Here is a 17,273-nt window from a genome sequence, read left to right on the forward strand (position 1 = left end):
CAAGCTGGTACCAAAGGGTAATACAACCCTTCACAGATTTTTTTTGATATAACTGAATATGTATTAAGGACACTAGAGGGAGTCAACGGCACGTTATGTGTGAATTAAAGATAGCGACTGAATATAAAAGACTCATGTACACTCAATACAAGCATTAAAAATCTGTCTTATGTATTTTATACAAGAAACTTATGATAGTTTGCATTTGAACATTTTTAACATCACATCCCGTCATAAGCTTAATGGGGGGAAAATATGGGAACAACGCTGCTGAAATCGGTTCATTACTTCCATAATTGTCCTATTTGTGTGGAGCTGGATTGAGTAGCTCCATGCCACTAAAAGGCACTGTGATATCCAAAATAGCAGCTGTTTTTATGCCTTTTGTCTTAATTTAGCATTGACTTACCTAGTACGCTTCAAATTAAAGGGATAGTTCACAGAAAAATGAAATTTCAATCAATTTACTCGCTTCTTTGGAACTAAGATATTTTGACAAATTTTGATAACCAAACAGTTTTGGTGCCCATTAACTTGTATGGGGAAAACCCCAAATTTTCTCAAATTTCATCTAAGATATCATAATTTATATTCAATAAAAGAAAATGTCATAGAGGTTTGGAACAGCATGAAAACAGTTTCATTTTTCTTTTTCTTTTCTTTTTTGGGTGAACTGTCACTTTAAGCTGAGAGGAACTCAACCTCACACTGAACGCAAGATTGTGTTCTCCTCCATTCACCTCATTGTTCCTTCAAAGTTATCCTGGGATGCTCAGTGATAATGAATTAAGTGCCTTACATTTGAACTTTCTGTACAAAATGATTTAGTAAGGAAATCCTTTGGTAAGGAAACATTGCAGTATTTACACAAGCATGATGGATGATTAGGTCATTACACCGTCATACAAAGGTTTCACATCAGTCAACAGGCAGTTAGAAAATATCTGAGCAGTTCTGGGCGTTCAGTTGGCACTGTCAAATCGGAAATAAAAACATGGGCACCGTGTTGTCAATGCTCTGCTGTTTCAGGCCCAAGTTGGTTTAGTGTAGGTCTTCATTCAGCCCTGGGATGATGGTCACTCCATGCATCTCCACTGGGCATCAGACTGAAGCTTAGGCACTCACTTAGTCATGAGACTGTGACTCACAAAGTTCAACAGTCATCACAACATTTCCGTGGTCTCCTGGGAACATGACCTTGGACTGGATTCAGCTTCATTTGGAATCAAGTTGAAGACTTACCAAATCTAAATCATACTTTTGTAGGAAAGCGTATAAAATACAGTGTTGCTCAGTGGTTGGCTGCGCTCCACTGGGTGTTAATAAAGACTGCAGGTTTGGAGGTTCTGTTTGCTGTCGAAATGTGTCCGGTATGTGGAAAGCAAACAAGCACCATCCATCCAGCAAATAAACCCAGACGACATTTTACTGCAAAGTTCACACGGGACAGATGCCCGGGTTCACAGGGTCAAAAATAAAAACATTTCCTGCCCAATGTATGTTGCAATGTTCTCTTGAATAATATTATTCATACTCGTATATAAGTCTGAGCATCAGAGTTCATGTTGGTTCTGAGTTTCATGGGATTTGTAATAATAACTAATAATGCTCGGAGGTCATGTTTAGCATGTCCACACCTGAGGAAAGGAAACAGAATCCACTGTTAGTGCTCATATACAGATCTCATGCCAGTAGAAAATGGTTCAAGGAATGGTGTAAACAGTGTTGCTCAGCTGCTTTTAAAATAGCAATAGCAATCATCTTTGAGTAATGGTGTAGTGTCATCAAAAGTAACAGCCGTTTTTAAAGGCACATACTGATGAAATAATCAAGTCTGATTAATTCTTTAACAACAACAATCCACGTAAGGGCTGTCACGATTCCTTGATTCAATTTGAGTCCTTGATTTTAAAAAGTCCTCAATTGCAATTTAACAGTGTCGAGTAACCGGAAAAAAACCTGAAACTGCATTATTAGATTTTCTAAGGCTGCACGATGTATTAAAACCATACTATAGCATAGTGCTATTGTGAATTCACAAAGGCTGCGATTCAATTAAATAAATATGCCCTGTGGGTTTAATGTATGTGCTTTACTTATTTACATGCGTGTAGGTTACATGCATCTCAGAGCGGCTTTGTTCCCAGTAAATGCTGCTCCACATCAACTGTTATCATTTACATGCTCATCTCTGCATATGCTGTGAGTTTGGGTTGCTTGTAACGCAATGTGTGCCATTTCATCAGATTTGTAAGGTAAATTATTTAAAAACCTATGCCAACACAGGAGAATACATCAATATGTTTCTAAATATGCAAACTGTTCATCGCAAATTCAAAATAAAAGTTCAAACCCTCGCACTGAGTTTACATGTTTTGATGTCCAAAAAATTACAGTGGCTGTAGCATTTCTTTCGTAAAGAATTGGCCAAATATTAAAGATTAAGTAAACATTTGAATTAAATGTCATTTGGACAATATTAAACGAGGATTTGATCTGTTGTAAAGTGCTATACATAATGTACATAAGATGATTGTTAATAATATGTATATTATGTACACTCACCTAAAGGATTATTAGGAACACCATACTAATACTGTGTTTGACCCCCTTTCGCCTTCAGAACTGCCTTAATTCTACGTGGCATTGATTCAACAAGGTGCTGAAAGCATTCTTTAGAAATGTTGGCCCATATTGATAGGATAGCATCTTGCAGTTGATGGAGATTTGTGGGATGCACATCCAGGGCACGAAGCTCCCGTTCCACCACATCCCAAAGATGCTCTATTGGGTTGAGATCTGGTGACTGTGGGGGCCATTTTAGTACAGTGAACTCATTGTCATGTTCAAGAAACCAATTTGAAATGATTCGAGCTTTGTGACATGATGTATTATCCTGCTGGAAGTAGCCATCAGAGGATGGGTACATGGTGGTCATAAAGGGATGGATATGGTCAGAAACAATGCTCAGGTAGGCCGTGGCATTTAAACGATGCCCAATTGGCACTAAGGGGCCTAAAGTGTGCCAAGAAAACATCCCCCACACCATTACACCACCACCACCAGCCTGCACAGTGGTAACAAGGCATGATGGATCCATGTTCTCATTCTGTTTACGCCAAATTCTGACTCTACCATCTGAATGTCTCAACAGAAATCGAGACTCATCAGACCAGGCAACATTTTTCCAGTCTTCAACTGTCCAATTTTGGTGAGCTCGTGCAAATTGTAGCCTCTTTTTCCTATTTGTAGTGGAGATGAGTGGTACCCGGTGGGGTCTTCTGCTGTTGTAGCCCATCCGCCTCAAGGTTGTGCGTGTTGTGGCTTCACAAATGCTTTGCTGCATACCTCGGTTGTAACGAGTGGTTATTTCAGTCAAAGTTGCTCTTCTATCAGCTTGAATCAGTCGGCCCATTCTCCTCTGACCTCTAGCTTCAACAAGGCATTTTCGACCACAGGACTGCCGCATACTGGATGTTTTTCCCTTTTCACACCATTCTTTGTAAACCCTAGAAATGGTTGTGCGTGAAAATCCCAGTAACTGAGCAGATTGTGAAATACTCAAGACCAGCCCGTCTGGCACCAACAACCATGCCACGCTCAAAATTGCTTAAATCACCTTTCTTTCCCATTCTGACATTCAGTTTGGAGTTCAGGAGATTGTCTTGACCAGGACCACACCCCTAAATGCATTGGAGCAACTGCCATGTGATTGGTTGATTAGATAATTGCATTAATGAGAAATTGAACAGGTGTTCCTAATAATCCTTTAGGTGAGTATTTTAACAGTGTTGTTCTAAAAAATCATATGATTTCTTGCTTTTGATACTTTATTTGAACCCAATATTATTGCATCGTTTTTATCTATGTATTTTAAGTAATTTAAAATACTTAAGTCTTTGCTTAGGTCTATTTTTCTATCCTATTACTCGATTAATTGGCAAATTACTCGATTACCAAAAGAATCGTTAGTGACAGCCCTAATCCACGTATTTCTCAAATATATTGAGACAAAAACTGCTGGTCATTACTTTTTTTTATAGAGTCTATTTTTTTAGTTGTATTTATAGTGTTACATTTAAATGCTGTCAGACTTGGCAAGCTATGGTTTCAAAGCTGCAACCCAAAACTGGTTTTAAGAGCCTCTGACCTTCACTGTGCTGTCTACAGCTCCAGAGAACAGTCTTCCTCTGGATACAGCGAGCGCCGTCACACTGCCCTGGTGCCGCAGCAGAGTCTGGGTGCAGATCATGTTGTCCATGCTCCACACCTGCACAGGTAAAACAATCAATGCATTAGAGGTTTCACGAATCCCCCTATTTCACATCCCATACCCGAGCCTTGTCCTTACCCTGAGAGAGCGATCATAGGAGGCACTAAACACTTTGGTCTGATCAGGGGTGGAGATGACGGCTAGGGCGTACACTGTGCCCACGTGGCCCGTAAGAGTCCGCACCTGTTCTTTGGACTCAATGTCCCAAACCTAGTTCATATGGGAAGTATCAGAAATCGCAAGGTTAAAAATGTCCTGACATTTCCAGGTTGTCCATGACCATTACTCTCATATGTAAAGCCCTGCAAAGCATAGACATTAATACTTCTTACATGAATGAGGTTCTCATAGGTGCCACAAACTATATGGTGGTTGGTGACTGCAATGGAGTACACACTGCCTCCAGAGGTCTGGAGCACATGCACACACTCCAGAGAACGGATGTCCCAGATCTGAGGGGAAAGGGCATACAGACCATTTCACAAAAATCCATTTCATTTATTCACTCTAGACAGTATGCAAGTTTTGCATGATATGTTAAAGAACGTGATCAGATTCATAAAACATTTTTTTTTTTTTATTACTAGTGAAGAACTACACTACTCATAATCCTGTAGAGAGATTCTCCATGGATCAACCAATCAGAGAACTCACTGTTACCAAGAAGACGAGAAGAGTGCCAAAAAAGCTCAGCAGCCACCCACTCAGTGGAGCAGGGGAATAATTGAGTCGGTCTCCCTACACTCTCAATTTAAAACAACTTAAAGACTTAAACTTTGATCACTGTTGTATTCTATAGTAGCGTGTTTGTGTTCATTCTTTCTCTTTGTGAGCATTTGCCTGTAGTCTGCTTCCTGCCTGCAATCTCTGGAGCCATAATTAGACAACTTGAGACAAGCAGCTCGGGTTTATCGGTCTTATCTGTTTTAAAAACAACTCGGAGAGCTGCTCTCGTTTTTACCAGTTAGACTGAACACTAAAGGAATTCATGAGAAAAGCTTCCAATCTGAACTTTGAGCAATTTGAACAATTTGAATAATAAAAAAAAAAAGTGTCTAATCCATTGAATTAATAAAACTAAAAATTTTATATTTATATACAGTACATTCTACAGTACAATAGGTCCCTTTAAGGTAAGTCATTTCACTCGGTGGCCATCTTTGAAACGCCTCTCGGGCAGCTGTTTCAGTCAAGCAAGTGCTAGTCCAGATCTCGATTTGATTAAGTGTACAGCCCTACTTTTGTTTTTACATCTTTCAGATCCCACGGATTCTGCAAGGATTTCTGTCAAAACTGACCATATAATTAATCAACCTGCATATTGTCCTTTATTATATGGACTGGGCGTTCCTGAAGCAACTGACAGAACTGTTTTCTATTTAAGCAGTTCAAAGTTTAACACTTCTAACCTTTATGGTTTGATAAGATCCACTGTACAGATGATTCTGAGAAGCAACCAGAGCTCGAACCCAGTGATTCAAGCCAGTCAATTCCTTCTTTAGCTTCAGCTCAGTGCCCACAATATCCCACACCTACAGAGACAGAGAGAAAGAAAGATGTTTCAACACTTAAAGAACATCCAGAATTGGCAAACTGGAAAGTCCCAGAGAGATGAGATCATTCTACTGTTGAGCCTCCACCCCCACATTCCTCCCACACATCACCATGGTGATATTAGCACAGCGTGTGCTCTTCAGACGAGCTCTCAGAGCCAAGTGGACCTAATTCTGCTCCACTCGTGCCTCAGTAACCCAAGTCAGTGCTTTTCCAGTGCAAAAGGTGCTCTCTGCTGGAGCACCAATCGTATCTCCACATCACTTTAAGAAAACCGTACACAGCTAACGTGCACATCAGCAAATGGGGCAGAATAAAGCTCAATATTAGCTGCTTGATCGGGCTCGTGTCTGCAGACACGCACATCTTTTCTTCAGCAGGCACCACTGACCTTAATGGCTTTGAGAGAGCCGCTGAAGAGCATGTTGTGAGAGGACACCAGAGTGCACACAGGGTTGTCATGTGCCCGGATAGTGTTCACTTTCTGCAGGGTCTGGATATCCCAAACCTGAGGAAGAGCAAGTGCATGCATTAGATTCACATGGACCGTGTCATGAACAGGGATGTGCCAGACTAGTCAATTAAACGATACTGCTGCTGCTGGTCGACTTGGAAATACGAGTCGTTTACTTTTTTTATACAAATATAATTAAATTACTGTCATTTTAATGTTACATTTTAAAATTAACATTTTAAAAAGTGTATCTCTGGAGCAAAAAAAAGATTTTCTTTTCTCTCTGACACTTGTTCAGAGAAATGCCCACTCGGAAGTATTTTGAAAGCCTACACAAAACTTCTCCGTTTTCTTCTATGCTGCTTGCTACTACCGGGTATGAGAGACAAAACAGTATGAAATTTTATATCGGAATAAAGGAGAAACATTATGAATGAAAGTTACTTGACACTTGAACAGTTGCTATATCAACACCCTAACGAAGAGAATACACTTAAATAATTTATAGTTGTCAGCACAAATCAAGCTTTTCATGCGATTTTGCCCCAAAAAAATTTAAATAGTCCAAGTGACTACAGTGGCTCAACCTTAAGTTTATCAGGTGACGAGAATACTTTTTGTGCGCAAAAACAAACAAAAACAACGACTTTTTTAACCATCTCTTCTCTTCCATGTTATTCTCCTAAACTGCTGACGTAGTGTAACAGCGCAGCGCTTCTGGGTTGAACGTCAGAGCGTAGGCTCACTATTGGCCGACGCTGGTAATGTGTGTGATGCGTGTGATGCTGGCCAATAGTGAGCCTACGTTCTGACGTTCAACCCAGAAGCGCTGCGCTGTTACACTACGTGAACTCACTCAAGAGGCCCACACAGAAGAAAATGAATAGTTGAATAAAGTCGTTATTTTGGTTTTTTTTGCGCACAAAAAGTATTCTTGCTTAATAAACTTCAGGTTGAGCCACTGTAGTCACTTGGACTATTTTAACGATGTCTTTACTAACTTTTCTGGGCCGGCATAAGCAATTACCTAGCAGCCTATGAAGGAGTGTGCCAGCTCTCAGATTTCACCAAAAATATCTTAATTTGTGTTCCAAAGATGAACGAAAGTCTTACGGGGTTGGAACAACATGAGGGTGAGTAATTACTGACAGAATTTTCCATTTTTGGGTGAACTAACCCTTTAACGTTTAAACTGAAATTTTGAAACAGACTAGTCGACTAGTCTAATCCTCAACCCTTTAATGAAATTAGTCGTTGCGCACATCCCTAGTCATGAACAGGCCTGATATGAAAATGAAATATGCATTTCAGGAACACTCACAATGATCGTGCAATCAGCTGAGCCACTGTACAGCTTGTTCCTGCAGCAGAAATGAGAAAAGAATATATAAGATCTCCTGTCCACTTAAAGCCAACATCAAACATTTGCAAAAATGGTCAATTTTTATTTCTAGTTGTAATATTTAATACACTACACTGACTGGCAAGGAAAAGTCGTTTCAGATTTCGATGAAAGATTATGAAAAATCTAAAAGTATTCCTCCAAATCCTCAAAATACTTACCCCTGAATGCACAATGCCAACACTATGCCATCATGGCCCTCTAGGGTCTTCTGGCACTTGTATGTGGTGCATGTGTCCCAAACCTATGTTGAGCACAGAAGTACAGAAGATTTATCTGGTTGAAGAGGGATCCTCAGAAACCAAAGGGACAGCTTGCTGATGGCAGGTAGAATTACCTTGATGGACTTATCTGATGACCCACTAAAGAGAAGATCACCGGTAGAATACACACACAGACACCACACCGGACCCTGGTGGCCCACAAATGTACCCTTGCATTTGAAGATCTGCTGCGGGTCATAGGCTGCAAAACATTTCATACAGTCAGATGATGACATATTTCATTATATTCACAGAAATTAGGAGTATAAATGAGAACGAGACACTCACAGCCCAGTATACCCATATTGAGCCTGGCATTGATGTGGGACAGTTCATCCTGCAAAAAGAAGGGATGAGTTAGATAGCTCTTAATACTGGAACACCAAAACTGTACGTCTCAATTTGGTAAAACCAGAGCGAAAATGGACCAACATTCAGCATGGAAGCATCTCGTCGGAACTCCATCAGATCTTCACTGAGCTTGCTCTGATTCTCATCCAGCACATCTGCCACATTAGCACAAGAAAACAACAACAATTTGACTACTTTTGGCTTAAAAACAGTTAAGTGGTTAAGAATTAGCTTTGTTTCCTCACCGAACTTGAGCTCCAAGTTCTTCTCCAGCTGGTCTAGTTTCTCAGAGAGTTTGCCCAGCATGGAGCGCAGGAACGAGATGTCCTGGTCCTTCTGCGCCAGTGTCACCTGCATCTCATGGAATCTGTCATCCGTCTGCTGGAGAAACTCCTTCAGCCCCTCGAACTTACACACCTCCAGGTGCGTCTCATATGTATCCTGATTCCCAATAAAGGTGCAACTGGAGAAAAGTAGGCAGTGGTAAATTCAATGTTTAATTTCCTTGTTATGTGTAATATCATCTATGGAACTGAAGGAAAGAATGTTAGCCTTTTCAAACTTCTATACCCATATTTAGAATGAGGGCACTTGATGTGTTCACACTCTTTCAGATGGGCTTCCAGGTTCATGGTGAGCAGTGGAGGGCAGTTGGGGTTGTTGGGACAGCGTACAGGTCTGTAGTCACAGCTTACTTCATGATCTCTGCCACACACACACACACACACACAATACAGCGTAATTAAAACCCCTTTGCATAACTATGCCACAAAAACAGAAATCAAAAGCTGACATTGTGAAAAGAAATGAACCTGCATACTCACTTCCTGGTGCTGAGCTTGATGGTGAAAGGACAGCCAAGTGGGTCAACCTCAAAGGCACCGGGCTTGCCTGAGGCAGCTGGCCGACAGCCGTACTTGCAGTGGATAAAAAGCTCCCCAATTTGCTCAGCCACCGCTATGTTATTCACTACCACTGTTAGCTTGGAGTTGTCCACAGGGCATTTATCTGTGGAACCACAAGGTTATTGGCTAAACAAAATAGTTATCGTATGTTGAAAACATTTCTCAAATATAGAGCATGAAATGACAGCATAGAAAGGAAATGAAACAGGAACAGAGCTAGAGACCTGCACTCGTAACTTTAGGCCACTCCTGCTAATGGCAAAGCAAATTTAGAAATTTTACATAAATATTCAGATAAATTTCAGAAGAATTTAGACCCCTTATTTTTTCACATTTTATCTTTAATTGTGACTGTGGAAATTGTGTTGAGCCCTCTCTGTACTAACAGTCATCATGAGAAAGGTGAAAGCAAGACAAATGCGTAGAATAAAAATGCTATGCTTACCTGAAGTCAAGGCACATCGCCTGCAGAATGTGTGCTGAGGTGACAGAGGAAGAGGAAGAGAGCACAATGAGAGTGAATAAGAGCTGAATTTTACTTTTTCATCTACTCAGCTATTTTAAGTGTAATTCATCTCTCAACAGACACTTGTATTTTGGTGTTCAACAGCCTGACAGTGCCGTAGGAAACGGGTCAATGAAGCGTGCTTTTCACGGCCCAAACTAACAGGAAATCAATACATGGCCTGAAACCAGATCATGAACGACAGCCCTATCCTGAGGGAGAGGTGAGGGGACGGCTGGCTGACTCACTCCGCAGGTCGTGATGACGGGGTCCTTGAACACGCTGCAGCACAGCTGGCAACAAAGCTTAACTGAGGGCTGCTCTGCAAACACCTGTGGCTCCTGGGTAAGAAAAGAGAGCAAGGGCGAGAGAGAGAGAAAGTCAATCTCCTGCTGGGCAAAGGTGCATGTCTGTCAGCCTTTCGCGTCACCACGCTAGATCAACATGTGAAAAGGAAACAGAAGATTGCTGACACTCACCGTGTCTTCCTCTTCCTCGTGCAGGGAAAAGGTGGAGCGCAATGACATGTTGGACTCGGAGTGCAGGGAGCGAATCGAGATGGCAGAGTCTGAGCGACGAGGGGTACTGATGGGCGGCTGCAGGAACAGAATCAGTTTATTTGTTTTTTTGTTTTAAGTTTTTTGAATGACATCTGGAAGGTATTCCAGAAAGCAGATTATGTGACACATCCGGGTAAGTGTACAGATAAGTAAAAAGATTACCGTAACTTCCAAAAACTGAGGTGACTTACAGGGTATACAAGCAGCCAAAGCAACTTATTCTCTGAACATAACGTTCTCCGGAGAAGTATTACATATATATATACATGCCCTATTGATGAGGCTTCAGTGGATGTGACAGATATTTGCACAATATTATATTATATAGTTATATTTTTTCTAAAATTATAAAGCACTATTATAACAAAGCAATGATTATTTTATTTTTTAATCTATTTGTTTTATTGTCATCTCACACATCATGGATCTGCATTCAACAGGTTCTTTTTTTTTTATTTCTATAAAGTAGAAGTAAAATGGCTAAACATAAAAAAAAACGATATACTTCCCTACTGTATCATATGCGAAAAACAGTACGGCAAAATAATAATATGTATGCATACATAGTATTAGTAGGTGAAAAGTCACCGGATGACCTCTGAAGAATGCCTTTGATAGACACTCTACTCTCCCATGGGAGAGGATTTATGAATGGAAGAGAGAAGCGCTGATGCTGAACTGATGCTGGTAGGTCAAGTGACCATAACAACATGCTGAATGTAGTACATCCGAATTGCATTCATATTACCCATATTCATACTATATAGAAGAACATACTTTTTTAAAGGTCGCAAAGTATTGGTGCATTCAAGTCATGTCGTAAAGATCATTGTGGTGGCGTTCAACTCTTAAATACGAGTGGGAAGCTCGAGATTTTCAGTAAGCCCTGATCTTTACGAGTGAGAAACATGGCGGAATACCACAATACTTAAAGGTATTTAGCTGTGATATTGTCAGGCTTTTCTATTTACAACGAAGTAAGCTAATTGCCTGCACAAAATAAGATAGCATTATAATATGTAACGATAAAGTTTACAGTGGTTTCATCAATTAATTTAAAACATAAAAAGGCAAAACACACCTGATGCACATTTCTTTGTTCTTCATTTTCTAGAAGTAGAGTTTAAGAACCTTGCTGTATTTTTGTGTAATTAATTGAGACAAAGTACACAGTCATCTCACTCCGACAAAAGTGATTTGAACTCACCTGCCGTCGTAAACACGACTTCCTATCTCGTAAATATGAACTTCCCAGGAGGACTTGAATGCACCATACATTATAATTCAAATGTAGTACCTACTCCATACGCGATTTCGGACGCAGCGTTTGGGTTTTCCCCATGAACATGCTCTGAGTTTACGGAACTTACTCATGGTTGCATTTTTAGAACCGATAATCGGAAGAAAGGTTTGGGTTAATCAACCGGGAGTTATGTGACATTAAGTTAACCCTGCTTTCTGGAATACACACCTTGGCATTACAAAAAGAATGCCCCCTCTTTCCAAAATTCCACTCTACAAAGTAAGATGTGTTACCAAAATCATCAGTAGTAAACCATTTTTTGTACAAAAGGTTTTGATACTGGATATGGTCCTTAACAAAACAAATCTGATTGAACTACTTCCCGCTACTCATAAATAGACGAGCTTTCCTGTGAATATGCAAAACGATTGAAAGGAGGAGAGCACCTCAATGTCTTCTGATTCACTTACATATGGTGGAAAAACAACACTGTGGTGTCTGGGAAAAACTAAATAATATACATAGCCACTCATAAACAGTCTAAAAATAATAAGAAAATAAATGCCTTTATCAAAAACTAAGAACTGCCCAAACAGTAATTCAGCTAAGCCAAAAGCCCACTGTGACGCACGTCAGCAATGACAAAATTGAGAGGGTTTTGATTTCCATTCCTCAGTATGTAAATGTGATTGGCTGTTTTGAAAAGAGCTGGCGTCATGATTACCATGCCATCATCGTCGTCACGAGGCGAGTAGGTCAGAGTGCTGGAGGTTGAAGGGGTTCTACGATGCTGTTTGTAATTGGTTTCCGCTGAAAAGAAAGCGCACAGTTACAAGTGACTGACTGAACCTTGTTGCTAGGCAAATGCTCACATGGATTTCTGTCCAATCAATGCTGATCTAGGTCATTTTTAACATCGGTAATTACTTTCATAGTGGTTTGAGGTACGACACTCAAAATGTAAATGTAAGTCAACTTGATAATATTTATTCTATTTTTTTTAGGAATTTTAAAACGGCTGTACCATACATCATTGTTTTATATTTTGTTTCCCTAACCAATCTGACTCCAAGTAGTCCAAAAGATAATGCTGACCTTTTGCTACTTGAGGGACTGCTGGAAACGTGGATCCAAAACTAGCTTCCATTTTGGTCTGCATAGAAAGATTATGAAAGAAGAAAACAATGAGATTTTTTGCCACTCAAGTCTTCACATAACTCAAACGCAAGTACAGATCACACTCTTACCCGTTTGCTGATATCAGGTGAGGGTACAGTGATAGCGGCACCTGCCACAGATCCTTCTGAGAATCGATCGGAGCGTGACGGTTTACTACAGCTCATAATACAGCAAAGCCCTGTGGAAAAGATCTTTTGCAGCCTGTAGATGAAAGGGAAAAAATATAATATTATTACATATAATATATTATGTTATGAAACAAGATATTATGGTACATAGGCATGTCTGTGATATGCTATACTATTTCTAATACTATTGTAAACAGCACTGTGCTCATATTTGCTATTTAGACTACATGGAATACCTATTTTATGTATAAAAATTTAAATAAAAATCAACCCACAGGATAATTTAAAATAAACTAGCAGTAAAATGTGATTAAAATGGTGAAAAACGTTTAAGAAATGGTGACCTGGTAGAGAACCTAAGATATACATCTTACAATATATTATTTTGACATTATTTTAAAATGCAAGTATTCATACACTTTTCCGTCAACTACCGATTCTCGAAACTGTGATGTTCACTCTAGTTTTTATATGTGTGTGAATAATATATATATATATATATATATATATATATATATGTGTATGTATGTGGGATCAATATATATCAAGCTGATGTGAAGACAATCACACATTTCCCGACAACACAGCGTTTCATCTGTCAAAATAAACAATGTCGGAGGCTGTATGTCAGCAGAAATGACAACTGGCACAACAATTAATGCTTTAGTTTTCTTTATGTCTAAAAAAATGGTGAGATTCAGAATGGTGCGATCACAAAAAATGCTGTTAAACTAACGTTAGACAGTTGACGTTAACTATGTTTTGATTCACAGCCAAGATTTTGTTAGCGGGTGATTGCGAAAAATGGGACAATGTCTTTTAAGCATCGGATTAAACGGTAATAAAACACAATATGTTTATTACACTATATTAACAACTGCAAACACGTTAAAAGACATGCAAGCACGTACGTTTGATGATGTACTAGTGATTCGCATGCCTAAAGTGAGCTGGCTAGCTGTGTTGGCTAGCTGACGAAGTTGGTTTTTCGAACAGCTTTAATAAAACATCGGATTTAGCTTTACGAAATGTAGTAAGATAGACCTCTAGCTCTACTATAGAAAAGACAAGCTGACAAGATACATATCGCATGTCTATTTAGACAAACAATGTAGGTTCTCACCATTGATGCTAAATCAAAGTCTGCAGATGGTCCAATTTTAATCTTTCTCTCACACGCCCAGGCTCACACACCAAGGCATTGTGGGAAATGTATTGCGGAAGAGCAAATACGCCTCATTGTCGGGAATTGACACAACAACAAGTTCCTGGAATATTCAAGAAGACGCTCAGAACAATACAGTTAAATCATGATTTTTATTGGGTATTTTCCAAGTCACTTTAAGAGTTTAACGTCAACCATTTACTATAGTTTCATAATGATTCATCTTAGTGAGTCGAATCTTTTGAATTCTGCAGGGTGCACCGCATTGAGTGATGTACTTGATTTGCTCAACTGATTCAACGCCGAGTCGTTCAGCGAGTCTTATTTAAGTCTTTTGTCTGAATGTCTTGAAGACAATCATATTACCAAAGAAATCACACGCTTCAAAAGGTAGAGACTTCAATTGGGAACAAATAAACATGGAAGTGAACGAGAACGATTTGTTCACATGAAAGATTTGTTCAAAACACCGATTCGTTCACTTAAAAGATTCATTCATGAAGCAACACTAGTTCCCAATCGACGACAAGCACGTAACGTCACGTAACGTTACACACTTTGTTTGTAGATATTTTTGTTATGATAGTAAGGTATATATTATTCCGTTTTTGTGTACAACTACATGTAGCCTAAAGTCTAGTATTCTGCATCTACATTTTTGTTTACATTACTATTCTGGATCTACCATATTGAGTCAATTAGTTAAACGGAAGGGGGCGCTGTTTGCTCAGATCCTGAGTCTGGACATGAATTCAACTCCTCTGTAATTCACATTTCACTCAGCAGATCAGTAGAGTCTGGCAGCAGAAATGGTTCTATCACTATCATTTAGACAATAATACTCTTGTGTCTACAGATGTTCCTTAAATTCTGGCATGTAGTTTTTGTCAATAACAGATATTTTAGTGAAATATTTTGGAAATATTCCTTCATGTCAGGAAAATTCCTGTTGTATTGTAGTATTTTGTGAATATGTAATGCATGTGAAAATATTATAATACCTATAATTGTGCCCATTTAAGTATCTAAAATCACAATATACAATGATGCGTTGTGCACTTGAGAGGGTGTATGATTTGACCTGCATTCACCTGGCTGGAGATGCTCAGTTATGCTGTTCTCAGAGTCACAGGTAAACCACTTAAGGCCAAAATAAATGCAGAAATGCTGTGAATATAGAATGTCTTAGGCTGCTACTCTCCATTATCCCCCCCCTGCATTTGCTCTTTGTGTTAAAGCACTAATGGCAGAGTTTCACATGGACACCCATCAATTTAGGACACATGGGATATGTCTTTATCTCCAGAATGTGGTCCCAGGCTATTAAATAGTATCTATGTAAATTCTCTCCGATGAAGCATCACAGCCTCTATGAACGGTTGTCCTACCTGGCACTTAAGATACTCTTTGCACTGTTAAGCCAAAGAATAGCCAGCGGACCCATCAAAAGCTTGACCCCATCGGCAGTGCAGGAAGTTCTTCATTCAGGATCCATTAAGCGTATTCAGAGCAGAGCTCCATTCTTCCCATATGCCTGTGCAATAAATGATGGATGCAATAAAAATAGGATGTGCTAAAGTTAGATGGCTGAAGGGAGAACTGGCCACTGGCTATTAGTCAGTTTCTGCTTGTGAAACACACATATCTAAAGAATACACCCTGAATGTAAAATGCTAATTCAAACGGGTTAATGCATGGTGTTAAATACAGCAAGGTTATGATACTGATAACATGTATTGAATACACTTTGAAAGCAGTCTCTTTGGGGGTAGAAAATACTAGACTACACAAATCACTTAAGTTTGGTCATGACATGAATGATAATGAGTTTGGTAATCTAGTACTGTGGTCTGATACAGATTTTATGATGGAGGTTTGCTGTCAGACTATTTTTAATCCATACAGAAATGTGTGTAGGCCTACAATCTGGTTCACCATTAATTTATCAAGCCTATATTTTCCACATACTTTGAATTACGTTTATCTCACATCTTGTGTTTCGCTTTGTTTAGTGACAGCAACTTCCTCTCCATCTTTGCATTACCTGGTCTTTAGTTAAATTATTATTGTTTAGTTTTGTCTGTCATTCATTGCATTGTGACGGTGGTCCCACAAAAGTAGGCTCATCTGATCTGCTGCTTCTGCTGTCCCACGGGCATCTCCTCATCTTACACCTCGTGATGTTGCTCTTGGGTGTGATACCACAGGAGACTGACATGAGTGCTGCTCTGAGATGAGCAGATGACAGATGCCCTTGTATCAGCCAACAGGCAAACATTTAAATCTCCCTATGTGAGCAGTTTACAGCCGTAACATCTTTGATGGAATTCTATTGTCAGTGCTTTCAGGTTTATGAAAAAATAGCAATAGCATTCGTAACATGATTAATACAAGCCTTGAATTTGTTCTGTTTCTGTTCTTTATGAATGAACGGTATTATATGACAAATAGTCCATACACTCGTTTGACCGTCTAGCACTTAAAAAATAAAAAAGCATGTACAGTATGTGTCTTGTGGAAAAACATTGTTTTGGATATGCTTTGACTCTGCTGCTCTGTGCGGATGAATGGGGTTCAAGGCACCGGTGTACAAATGGAAGCAGTAGCCTGCATCTTATCAGAGCAACTAAATTACTTTTCTGGTGTTTTTGTTGGGTTTTTTTGTTCAACTGGTGATTTCCCAGAGGTTTGCCGTTTTTTAACGATCCATGGTCAGTTTTTCTCGTTCGTTGTGACAACAAAATTTCAGCTTCAAGGTACCTGCTACTTTTTTTACTTTTTTCTGTGTACCAGGCCCGGCTCCAGCTTTGGGCCAAGTGACATTTTATAACAGAAGGAAGAGGTCTTTAAAGGGACTCTATGTATAAACACACAGGGCTCAACGCTAAGGAGTTTACTGGTTTCTTGCCCTGCCAAAATTTTCACTGGCCCCACCACAAAAATAATAAATAGTATTTTAATAAATAATGTTAAATAAAGACAGTAAACAGTCAGTAATAAAATAAGAACTTATGAACAAATTACAAGCAATAGCACAAATAAATAATAGAATAAAGACAAATGAAATAAACATATTTTATGTTTCAGGAACAAAATACTATAATGTATAAATTAACTGTAGCCTGTATTAATCCTTATTAAAGCTAAAGAAGTTATTCAGTCAAGAGAAGATTTAACATTTAATACAACAGCAGGTATATTAAGCTACTGTCACTTTAAGACCAAAAGCACGGACCTGACACACATCAGACATTCTCAGAACTGTTTTCGCTCATTAAGACTTTTTATTTT

At 39.2% G+C, this 17,273-nt stretch overlaps 1 protein-coding gene across 1 annotated transcript; it reads right to left on the bottom strand.

Annotated features, from left to right (window-relative positions):
• Positions 1-154: 154 nt before the first annotated feature.
• On the bottom strand, positions 155-14,081 carry traf7 (TNF receptor-associated factor 7). The gene is made up of 21 exons (XM_082165884.1): positions 13,941-14,081; positions 12,758-12,890; positions 12,606-12,663; positions 12,235-12,320; positions 10,187-10,303; positions 9,956-10,048; positions 9,648-9,681; positions 9,122-9,305; positions 8,868-9,002; positions 8,543-8,760; positions 8,379-8,452; positions 8,235-8,283; positions 8,021-8,148; positions 7,845-7,927; positions 7,603-7,642; positions 6,219-6,335; positions 5,683-5,805; positions 4,606-4,725; positions 4,352-4,483; positions 4,151-4,270; positions 155-1,637 (listed from the first exon to the last, which is right to left on the bottom strand). Exons 2-21 carry the CDS (start codon positions 12,851-12,853, stop codon positions 1,623-1,625), a joined length of 2,022 nt encoding a protein of 673 aa, XP_082022010.1. The 5' UTR covers positions 12,854-12,890; positions 13,941-14,081; the 3' UTR covers positions 155-1,622.
• Positions 14,082-17,273: the final 3,192 nt, after the last annotated feature.

The sequence above is a fragment of the Leuciscus leuciscus genome (assembly GCF_965113295.1).
Source record: "Leuciscus leuciscus genome assembly, chromosome: 1".
NCBI lineage: Eukaryota > Metazoa > Chordata > Actinopteri > Cypriniformes > Leuciscidae > Leuciscus > Leuciscus leuciscus.